The 12,139-nt window shown below is 49.2% G+C and overlaps 1 protein-coding gene across 5 annotated transcripts in view; it reads left to right on the plus strand.

Annotated features, from left to right (window-relative positions):
* LOC142557839 (uncharacterized) overlaps window positions 1-12,139 on the plus strand; it is a 265,220-nt gene that overhangs the window by 64,828 nt on the left and 188,253 nt on the right. For 4 of the 5 annotated variants that reach the window (XM_075670036.1, XM_075670038.1, XM_075670037.1 and 1 more), the window contains one exon: window positions 5,951-6,068. The exons of the other annotated variant lie outside the window; for it this stretch is intronic. In XM_075670036.1, coding sequence (XP_075526151.1) covers window positions 5,955-6,068 — 114 coding nt within the window. In that variant the 5' untranslated portion in view covers window positions 5,951-5,954. The remainder of the gene's footprint in view (window positions 1-5,950; window positions 6,069-12,139) is intronic. 5 annotated transcript variants of the gene reach the window in all.

The raw sequence follows: 12,139 nt of genomic DNA on the forward strand, positions 1-12,139 counted from the left end.
CGAAGAAACGAACTCGTTCAGTAGAGTAAGAAGTTGAGTGCAATGAGACGGCGAGAAGTCTGCAGTGATGGCGTTGTCGAAAACTGCTGAAGGTGGTGTTGATGAGATAGAAGTTATCTCATCCAGATGCAAACGGGTGGCGCCATCGTGAACGTCAAGGTCTTCATTACACATGACAGCTTGCACAAATCCTAAGGTTTCACCACGCAGTAGGGTCACTGGATACCGGTGCAGATTACAGATGGGTATCAAAGCGGATTCAGACCTAACAGTGAGGACGCGAACAGGAGAAATAACTCCTTGCGGTGAGCAAGCATGTCAGATGGCGTAAACTGCACAGTTGAGTCTGACACGGCAGTACACGACAAGGTCACAAGCGCCGACGTCTCCGGAGGTCGATCAGTATCATCATCAATGAAGACTTTGTGAACACTGAGGTCGGCACCGACCGATGGCAAGACACATAGCGGTGAAAGGGCCGCTTGCCCGCAAGAACAATCAATGATGGCACAATGACGTGACAGGAAGTCCCACCCGAGGATGAGATCATGAGAACAGGAGGGCAACACAATAAACTTGATGATGTACAAAACGTCTTGGATGACTACATGGGGGGTGCATACAGCTGTATAGGATGAATGCGTTGTGCGCTAGCAGTGCAGAGTGCCATGCCAGATGGAGAGGTCATGACTTTTTTCAGCTTGTGACAAAAGATTTTATGGATGATGGAAATGGCGGCCAAGGTATCAATAAGTGCTTGGGCGGATGCTCCCTCGACCTGGATGTCAGTGACATTCTGTAGTGAAACTTGAGGCCTTAGAAAGTCCGACGAGCTTGTAGTTCTTGTTTCCAGAACTGCGCTAGTCAGTTTCCCTCGGCAGTAGGTGGCCGACGACGCATAGGTGACAGCGGTAAGTGACAGCTTCAGAATGTGATTAATCTTCTCGTCCTCCGCCATCGTTGGATTAACACGACTGCAGAGATCCAAGACATCCTCAATATAGCTGGGGAAAGCCTCGCCTGGTTGCTGTGCTCGCTGGCGTAGACGCAGTTCGGCACATAGCTTGTGGACAGCAGGGCGGCCAAACACTTTGGCGAAATGTGTCTTGAATGTGGACCAACTCAAGATGTCAGATTCGTGATTCTTAAACTATAAATTTGCAATGACAGCAAGGCAAAATATGACATTATTCAGTTTAGACTGGTCGTCCCACTTACTGTGATCGCCTACACGTTCATAGGAGGACAGCCAGTCTGCAACATCATGTTCTCTGGTCCCACGAAAGATGGCTGGGTCGCACTGATGGAGAATGCTGGCGCAAGTGACAGGGGCAGCCATGGGTACAGTCGGTGTGTAAGTCGCATCAGTCATGATGACAGTGGGCAACTTACGATTGTGGAGCGCCAGGGTGACTTGAGGAACTCCATCAATCTCCACCAAATGTAATGATGTTTAATTAAAGGCGAGGAGCAGCAGATAAACAGCAGCCTAGCAGCAGTGAACAGCCTGAGCTCTCTTGCTGATCATAGCACGGGTCATCGTCGTTGTCATCGTCTCCGAGCTGCTATCGGAAACGTGAAGTGTGTCTGCTTCATTACACTAGTAAAAAAATGGCCGACAATTACTCTTCTTGGTATTGCAATCTTTGAACGCAACTGCTGCCTTGTTTCAACAATAGGCAACCACATACAGAATACGCAGTGCCAAATGGAGGCAGTTCTGCACTTCAGATTGGGCAGCACCGCACCGCGATCCGTCGCTTCAGGAAGTTTCCTCAGGAATGTGGCATATGCCATTGTTTCTCGTCTGTCTACCACCTTCAAGCAAACAGTCTTGTCGATAGGTTCAACAGAGTTTTGAAGTATGTTGTGCAGATGGCAATATATGAGCGGCGTGATATTCACGTCGATGTCACAGATTACTTGGGCATTTACCGCTGTGCACTTCAGGCCACAATGGGAGTTGCACCCACCGTTTTGTCGCATGGACGATCGCCACGAACGCGATTAAATATTGTTGGCCTGCTGGATAACTCTTTTCATGAAAATCAAGCACAGGCACTGAAAATGCTGCTTCAGCGTGTCAGACAAAAACAAGCTTCTTCAAATCTTTACACAGATAGACATCGTGGAGCTTGAGCAAGACAATTTGTCGTCGGAGACTACATCCGTGTTGGAAAGCCTACAGTTCGCGACAAGATTTCTTCACGCTTTTCAGATCCCAAAAGGATTATTGAGCAACGAAGACCAGCGTCCTTTCTTTTGGAATGTGGCTGACTATGGAGTGCTTCCAGGTTTCAAGCAATGTACTCAGAAGCTGTGACCAATCATTCTGGTTTCTTAGAATGGGCTCTATCGCGAACCAACCAGTCTCTTCAAGTTAGCATGTTGTCTTCGGCTGAAAAGCCTGCTGACTGTCCATTTATGTCATGGCAAGAGATAACACATACGCATAACAGTGAATCAAGTAGAGAGCCGTCTTTACGGCGTAAAAAACAAACTGGCCCATCACCATGGAAGAGCGTTCGAGGTAAGAAAATGCAAGTGATAGTTTTTTTTTTTTATCAGCTGAGGAAATGTCATATATGGAGGAAAAAAAAGGAAGTAGCGTGGGGACAATAAAAAAAGGAAGATGATGTACACGCATCGATTGTATCGTTCTTCTATTTTCTTCTAAATACAACACCTTGGTGGCTGAGTTTGGCAATTTTTTCATCTTTCTGCACTCCCTGCACGACCAAACACCACTCATTTTGCATGACGTAGCCCCTTTGATGTAGGCAACTGCGGCGATCCAGTGAACCCACTGCTGCCATATTTGCACCACCTCTTAGCAAAATGTATTCAAGACAGTAATATCTAATTTCTAATTACATAACTTAATCTGTGAAGGAGTTTGTTGTAAAATATGCCTTTCAAAAGTCGATTAAAGTCTTATCTACTTGTTTCTCTTCATGTAACATGTGGCTACGAAATCATGGATAGTTTCGACCAGTTGTGTACTGGTTGAATATAACTTGGCAAGCACTGCAATTGGGTGTAGGGACCCATAACTTTGGGTAGTGTAGGAGGGGCAAGTGACGTCCACAAGAGAGGTTGAATACCCATGCTATGCACTTGTGAGTACTGAACGTTCTTGAGGAAGTGGACGTTGTTGAGGTTAGTGAAACTAGCTGATAATTTTGAATTAATGTTTTGTCATCTGTTTTGCGTAAAGCCTTGACACTGGCAGTGCTCTGGTAAAGCACCCTCATTCACAGTTTTAGTGCATAACACGAATACACAGTACATCACTATGCATACCATTTTAGGAAGGCATCGGGAATGTCATTTGGTTCTACTGACTTCGGATATCAAGATTTAACATAAACTTTAGGATGCCTTCCATGAAAATGACACCAGATGTTTGCTTCTAATTGTAATCTAATCCTCTAATCCTCTAATTAAAGGACAGAAGATAGCTGGTGTCTTTTCTGTGTATGCTTGTAAAATCGTTAGTAAAAGCCGAATCAGCAGCAGCATCTTCTCTCCAATTTCCCATCTATTATATAGCACATGAATTGAATGACCACCCTGCAAAGTTTGTCTCGGCATCTTTTAATAAATGGCACAAGTTTCTCAATGAGATGTTTTCCTTCATTTTCATAAACTTATTTTTAATTACTTTGAGCTTTTGCCAATACTTGTTTTCAAAACAGAGCAACTCTCTATGTTCAACCCTTCTTTCTTACAGCCATTCCATCTTTTGTTGTTGGCGTAGTATTTCTATTCTTACCTGAAAATTGCGATTTTCAACCCTTTTAGATATCAAAGGAATGAAATACTGAACATAATCCTGAAATAAACAGTTTAGTTGTTCCTAATGCTCCCTTTGTGCCTTTGATAAAGCATGCTTTATATTGTCCAGCGCAATGACAGAAATTTTCTAATGTTATGAACACTAGGATATGAAATTTGTTTTATATAATGGTGAGAAGGCTGCACATTATTTGCAAACTATTGGAAAAAAAATATTAGGTATCTTGTTTGATTTGCTTCTGGCACTATTAAATTCGTATTCAATTCGGTCTCAATGACTACTATTTGCACCCCCTGAGAATATCGCAAAAGGGAAGCTACTGTGGGAATCAAGAAAATCATGTATACAATGTGGAAAAAGTGGTGTCAGCCAGTGGAAGTGTGGTGAAAGGTGCGGCGTGTTCCCACATAGCTGACTTCCTGGAAGCAGTAGAGCAGTGAGTGCCGAGTAATGACACTGAAAAGGTAGCCTATTCTTTGTCACAAACAGCTGAAACATGCCATGAATATTGTTCACCTTCTGTGTTGCAGCACTTTGTGAAAACAGGGATTGAGTTCGCCCATCATTATACAGTGCAGTGCATTTAAACCATCTAACGACCGTTGCATAGGCCCCGGGCTGACATAGATTTGTAGCAGTGTTCAGGGTTGCAATGAAGAGTCATGCAGTGGAAAAAAGTCTCGCATGTTGCGCAAGCTTACCTCTCATGGCAATTCCACCAACCCTAGAAAACAATAATGTTAAGCACACAAATGAAGCATGCCAATATATTTTGTTTAGGTGATTTGGGCCAGTGGGGCATGTAGCAACTGGCCCAAAATTATAGTTAGAACTTATTCATATCAGAAATTTAGGAGCGACTCCAACCAAAAGGTGGATTTCTTATACCTGACGTTTTAGGCCAACTCAGCTCCTTCCTCAGGTGTTCCACAACTGATGTTGCAGCTTTTAAATGTCCTTCATTATAGGGGGATGGAGGAAGAGTTTCACTGGAAAAGGGTGCATTCTTGACTGTCAGGATGGGGAGCCAAAGAGTGGATCAGGTTGTTGCACCTCTTTTTTGTCGCTTCTCAATTTTGGCAGCGTCCCTACATACATGGTAGGGACATTGCCCTTCGAACTATTTATGTTTTTCGTGTTCTGGATGTGCCATGACTGTAGCAATAGCCTTTTTTGGGGGATTGTCTCTGTCTGTAAAACTTTGGCATCATGGAATGCAGTCTTGTGTTTTGCACCTTCTGAATGTATATGACAATGGCACTGCATGCTTGAGAGGAAGTCCTGACGTCTTTCTTGTGTTGCATGATTTTTTGTTTAGATTTTTCGTTTACCCAATGTAAGTTGCTGGACAGTTGGCACAGTTGATCTTGCAAACAATGCCTTGAGCTTTTTCTCTTGGTAGATGGCCTTTCGATGTTGGAAGAAAGCTATTTAATGTGTTCGATGGTTTGTGGGCGATGCTGAGGCCTTCTTTCTTCAATATTTGGCTGATAGCTTTGCTGGCACCTTCAAAGTAAGGGAGGGATGTTCGTTTGTGGGGATGGGGGGCATTCAAGGGTTGTAGTTTCTGTAGTTTGGTGTTTACTTTGGCTAAAGGGTTGGTTATTTGAATGAAGTAATTTGGGTAGCCATTGCTTCCAAGTTTGTTGAGGACTATTCTTTTTTCTTTTTCTGTCCAATCAGTATGCAGTGAGTTTCAGCTCCCTTTAATAAAGTATTTATAACTGATGCCTTGTGGCTTGCCAGATGGTTTGAAATGAAGGGGAGGTAGTGGCCTGTATGGGTCGGTTTACAGTAGACAGATTATAGTAGAGAGTCGCCTGTTCCGTTTACTTGTACTACGAGGAATGGGAAGGATTTGACTTTTTTTTGTGCTAACACATGAACTATGTGTCAGGGTCTATGGTGTTTAGGCGGCTGAGAAGGTTGTCGACTTGTAATGTCTGTACAATGCAGAAGCAGTCATCCGCATACTTTTGGCTTAACTTTTTGGTACTTTTATTTATTCTTGGTTTTTGAATTCTTTTGGTTTAGAGTCAAACGTACTCGGAGCTCTTTCCTCAAGATTTTCCATGCTTGTGTGTTGGCCTTGGTGACTGAAATCAAGGGCCCTGCCATATGTAGGGGTCTCCACTTTCATGTGCATTGCAGGGGCATGAACGGAGAAGGCACAACCATGGATAACTACCGGGGCTCCATGCACATGTGGAACCCACCGGTGGTGATCAAGCAGGAACCAGAGTATGACCTGTACGGAGACACAGCACAGGTCAGCAAGCACACATACCATGATGAGTTCCTCATGCCTTTTAAACGAAGTTGGTAACATCTTGGTGAGCGCTAGTTGGTTCATCTTTAGAACTATGCTCAAACAACATGGCTGAAACAATGACACACAGAGAAAGAGAAATACCACAGAACAAGTGCTTGTTCTGTGGTATTTGTTTCTCTGTGTGTCGTTTCAGCCATGCTGCTTGAGCGTAGTTCTATAAACGAAGTACAATAGTTTGCATTTTTTACACTTATGACACTCAGCCTTGCTTATTTTGCTAGGTTTTTTAAAGAATAGAGACACACAGGCAGCAACTTTTAATTACTTCAAATTTGCAAGCACTATTAGACAAAGATGAGCACATGTACACACTACAAACTTTTTTGCCCTCACCCAAACGCATATATGTATACAAGGTGCAATAACAAGCAACATAAGGGATTTTGCTGGTGGAAGTTTGTCAGCACTGCTTGCTATGGCCACTTTGTTGCACTTGTTTGTTTTTTCTGTGCAGTGGAATTCTAATTTTGATAATCATAAGTTGCAGCCAAGGCACTGTACTCTCAACTAAGTGACTTCCAGAATAGCATGTTTATACCTGTATTTGGTTATAAGAAGTATCTACATGACACTGACTCACAGACATGTGATAGCAGATTCCTGTACAGTGAAATAGATAAACAGGTGGTTGAATTGCTGGCTCAGACTGCCGGGCTAATGTTGCTTGTAATAAGCACCATAACCAACAGACCGACATATTTTTTTCTACGTAAAATTTTTACATTGTGGGGAGTACACGCGCCCATCTTCCCCCGCGCCGTCGCGTCGAGAGCCGGCATAGACAGGGGAGAGGCGCACTATGCCCTCTCCCGATTCTCCCTCGTTCTCGCGACGTGCGCGCGCCCTTCCTCCCCGACTCGCGGGCAGGTAGCTGACGGGCGAGGAGGATATTCCCGTCGCCCAGGTAAAAAGGTACAAAACAGCGCGACTGGGGGAGACCCTCTCTCTCTGAGGCCGGACCCCTAACCTGCCGGACTGGAGTACCTGCCGCAACACGTGAGTGACCACGTTGCCTGACTATCCCGGGCAACGAGGCCAGTCTATTTATTATTATTACAGAGAGGACGTCCCTCTGCCAGTGTTCTTTATTGTCGGTAACGATAAACGTTCTTACAGTTGACGCCGCTGGTTGCCTTATTCGTTCGAACCCAACGTAGCCGCGATTCCCGCGCTACGGGTTGGGGAGTAACACAAAGCGACTGCGTGGGGCTAGATCCGGAGCTCGCCTTCAGCCCTAGCCGCACGCAGAGTGGAACCCCCACAACATCAAGCACAGCTAACAAACAAGGAGCATCAGGTACTCATTATAAAGATAGGTATGCATTACATGAACTGCATTACATGGCCAGGGTGATGGCTACCTCCTCCGCTTGCTCCGCTTCGGTGCTTCTCACGCTCGCTGCCGTCCTCGTGGCGCCGGTTGACGCCTCTGTGACGACCGCTGCGAAGGCGTTCCGTTGGTATTCGGCCGCGTCCACGTACCGCGCGTGTTCGTCGTTGACATGCTGGTCGATGAGAGCCTTGGCCCTCGCTGCTCTTCTTCCCTTGTTGAACTCGGGATTCATGTTCCTCGGTATGGGGTCGATTCTGGTCTGGCGTCGGACCTCTTCGGGGACGGGGAGCTTCATCTCCACCTCGTTCGAGCGTCTTATTCCCAGATCGTCCAGTATCTTCCTCCCGGCTTTGGTCATGGACAGCCGGTCCAGTTGAGAGGTCCGTTGCGCTTCGGCTATTTCTTCGAGCGTATTGTGTAGCCCGAGTTGTAACAAGCGGGTCGTGCTTGTGGACTCGAACAGGCCCAGCGCTGTCTTGTACGCTCTTCTGATGAGCACGTTGATTTTGTTTCGTTCGTGTTGCAGCCATCTGTGGTAGGCTGCAACGTACGCGACGTGGCCGATGATGAAAGATTGGACGAGCCTAATGAGGCTCTCCTCTCTCATGCCAGCCTTTCGGGAAGTGACTCGTTTGAGGAGTCGAATCGCGTTGGCTGTTTTTGCCTTGAGACGGGTGATGGTTTCGCCGTTCCTTCCGTGCTTTTCGATGACCATGCCTAGGATCCTAATTTTGCCGACCTCGGGGATTACGTTGCCGGATTTGGTCACGATTCTGATTTTTTCGTTTTCGCGTTGTCTAGTCTTGCCTCTGCTGTATTTGGTAGGTGGGAGTATGAGAAGCTCCGATTTGCTCGGCGAACATCTCAGTCCGGTGCCTTCCAGCTGGTCTTCTATTGCGTCGACGGCGGCTTGCAGCGCGCCCTCGATGTGGGCGTCGCTGCCACCGGTCACCCATATCGTGATATCGTCCGCGTAGATGGTGTGCCTGACGTCTTCGATGCACCCGAGCTTTTCGGCCACTCCGATCATTACCAGGTTGAACAGCATTGGCGAAATGACCGATCCCTGTGGTGTTCCGGTGCTCCAGAGCTTCTTCTCTTGCGTCTGTAGGTCGCCTGCTCGTAGCTCGACGGTCCTGTCCGTGAGGAAGTCCTTGATGTAGTTGTAGGATCTTTCCCCCATGTTGAGCTTGGAGACTTGGGACAGAATCGCCGAGTGTTTCACCTTATCGAAGGCGCTCTGCAGGTCGAGCCCTAGGATGGCTTTGTTGTCGCGGGCGCTGCCGCCATCATCGATGATTTGGTGTTTGAGCTGCAGCATCGCGTCCTGCGTGCTGAGATGCTGTCTGAAGCCGATCAAAGTGGCCGGGTACAGCCCTTCTCGTTCCAGGTAGTCTTGCCACCTGTTGAGCAGGACGTGCTCCAGCACCTTGCCCACGCAGGACGTGAGCGAGATGGGCCGGAGGTTATCCGTGTCCGGCGGCTTCCCCGGCTTGGGGATCAGGATGGTCTTGGCTGTCTTCCACAGCTTTGGCAGCGCTCCCGCTCTCCAGCACTTGTTGTAGTATTGTGCGAGCTTTTCAATCGAGCCGTCATCGAGGTTCTTGAGCGCCTTGTTCGTGACGAGGTCCGGGCCGGCTGCCGACCGGCTGTTGAGGTCGTGCAGGGCCGCGCGTACCTCCTCGACGTCGATGTCACGATCGAGGTTCGCGTTAGGCAGGCCGCTGTACGGCGCATGTTGTTCGGTAGGTGTAGTCGGCAGGTATTTGTCGTTAATGCGCCTGGTGACTTCGTCGACGCCGTGTGCTGAGACCGCCCGATGTATGAGCTTGGCGAGGCTGTCCCTTTGGTGTGACTTGGTCTTCGTTTCGTCGAGCAGGTGCCGCAGTAGGTTCCACGTCTTCCCGCTATGCATCTGCCCGTCTGCCGCGTTGCAGATCTCGTTCCACTGTTGCATGCAGAGAGCGCGGCAGTGATCCTCGATCACTCGGTTCAGCTCCGCCACCTTCTTTCTCAGTTTGCGGTTAAGCCGTTGTTTCTTCCAGCGATTTAGTATCGACTGTTTGGCCTCGATGAGATGCGCAAGCCGGCTGTCTACTTTGTCAATCTCCGCGCCCGTTTAAATCTCTTTGGTCGCGTCGCGTACGCTCTTGGTGATTTCGGCCGTCCACGAGTCGATGTCTTCGATCTCGTCGTCACCGTCGCTCTTCTGGCTTCTGGCGTCTCGAAAGGCATCCCAGTCTATCCATCTGTGTGTTTTGACGCTGGTGTCGTTGTGTTCCGGTATGCCGATTTCCACGATGGTGTGGTCGCTGCCTAGGTCGTTCCCCGTGTTTCTCCAGGTGATCGCGTCCTGGATGTCGTTCTTGACGAACGTGAGGTCTGGAGTGGTGTCCCGGGACACGGAGTTACCAATTCTCGTCGGATGTGTCGGGTCCGTGATGAGGGTGAAGTCGAGTTCCGTGGCGTCTTGGTACAGGTCGCGGCCCTTTGCTGTGTACTTGTTGTAGCCCCAGGCAGGGTTCATCGCGTTGAAGTCTCCGCACGCGATCAGGGTGTTACGGCCCGCTGCGGTGCTGGCTCTGTGCAGTAATGTCTTGAATCTCTGTTTTCTCTGAGATGGCTTGCTGTAGACGTTGAGCAGAAATATGCTTCCTTTTCTCTTCTTGCCAGGGATGATTTCGGTCAGTGTGTGCTCGATCTTGAGATTGCTTTGCAGCTCATGTTCGACGAACGTGAGTCCCTTCCTGACCAGGGTGCACAGGCCTCTGCCGTCGGGCGGTCCCTTGTGCACTCTGTAGCCAGGGAGGGACGGTGCGTCGGTTAGTGTCTCTTGTAGTAGTATAACGTCTGGCTTGCGCGCGGCATGTACGATGTGCTGTTGGATGACTGCCTTCTTCCTTCCGAAGCCGCGACAGTTCCACTGCCACGCGGTTACACCTGCTGCTGCTGGTGTTGCGTTGGCGGCCATGATTGCGTTGCCATGTACGGGGCTCCCTGGTTGGGTGGATGATGCGCGAAGAGGGGCGCAAACGTCGGGTGGCCTACCATCGGCTGTAGGGTCCTTTCGATGTAGGCGAATCTGTTCGTGTTATCGGCTCGGTAGGTCTCCATTGTTTGTTTCAGTGCTGTCACTGCTGCGATGTTTGTCGTGATTAGCTGTTCGAGTTTGCTGAATGTCGCTTCGAATTTCGCTTCGAGGCTGTCAATGCCGATCGTTTTCTGTTTGCGTGTGCGTGGCCTCGATGGCTCGCTTCTTCGGTGCCAGTTCCTCTATGGCTTTCTCCTGGATGTTCGTTGTCGTTTCCTCGGTCTTGCTTGTGCTTGGCGGGGGTCTCTGTAGAGGCTCGTTGTTGCATAGCAGCAACTGACGAATCTCGGCGATCTCTTTCGTGAGGTTGTTAATGGTCGCTCGCAACGCCGTGTTTTCGTGTCTTAGGAGCTCATTTGCCTCCCGGACCTTATTAATATCTTCTTTCTTCGTGGTTTCGGTGATTTTCTGCACGTTCCTTATGTTGTTTCCTTTCGCTGCGTTGACCCAGCTCACTCGCTCACGTGACGGTGACGTTTTCCTGCTGAGGCTTCTCTTGCAACAACTGCTGTCTCTGGATTTGGGCGCGCGGTTTTCCGATGGGGTCCTTGACTTTCGCGCAGCTGGCGGCTTGTCCAGTGGCGGGAAATCGCTCTCCGACAGCAGCTGGCGTTCGGCCTGTCGGCGCTCCCATTGTCGCTTGCGCACTACGTAGGGGATCTTGTATTTCGCCTTGCACGTTCGGTCTCCGGTCGGGTGTTCGCCTCCACACAACTGACATTTTGGGGTACAGCGATGGTCTTCTGTAGGGTTAGCGAGTCCGCAGGCCAGGCACGTCTTGATTGTGGGGGTCGGGCAAACGTCCTTGCGGTGTCCCACTCGGCCGCACTGCTGGCAGACGTCGATCTGTTTCTTGTAGAGGCGGCACGGAATCAGGGTGACTCCGTATCGGACAAAGTTCGGTACCTTGGGCCTCTGGAACACCACAATCGCAGTGGTCGTGCTTCCAATCCTTTTTGAGGCCACTGCTAGCGGGTTCCTCTCGTTGACGATCTTTCTATCTAGCTCTTCGGCGCTCGCGTTGATGGGGATGCCTCTGATGACGCCCTTCACGGTGTCGTGAGGTGCCGTGCGATATGCGCTGACCTCGTAGGGTTTGCCTTGAATGGATATTTCCTGGATTTTAGCGTACCTTGCCGCGTTGTCTTCGTTCGGTGTACTTACGACCATGATGTTCTGTTGTGTGTTGGGGCAGATGGTGTCCGCTGCGCTTTCCTCGCTCGTGATCTTGGCCGTAGCGAGTATGGCCGCAGCGACGGTGGTGGTGCCGGTCTTGACGATGTCCAGTCCCCCTCTGGGTCTGACAACTATCTTGGTTTCTTCTAGTGGCATGGCTGGCATGCGTGCTGCCTTGATGGCCGAGGCTCTGACGTTCTTGTAGAATTTTGACCTCGTGCTTGTTTGACACCCGCCGGGTGCGTCGGGCTTGCCGCTGGCGGGGGTCCGCTGACGCAGCCTCGACATGCGTTCCCCCGCGAGCGTCCATCCAGCGTCGCTGTGGTATTCCTCGGGTGATATCTCTGTTCCCTGAACTTGAACGCACATGTGATTGTCCACGATCATTGTTGTTTCAGAGGGCGCCTC

The sequence above is a fragment of the Dermacentor variabilis genome, chromosome 9, assembly GCF_050947875.1.
Source record: "Dermacentor variabilis isolate Ectoservices chromosome 9, ASM5094787v1, whole genome shotgun sequence".
NCBI lineage: Eukaryota > Metazoa > Arthropoda > Arachnida > Ixodida > Ixodidae > Dermacentor > Dermacentor variabilis.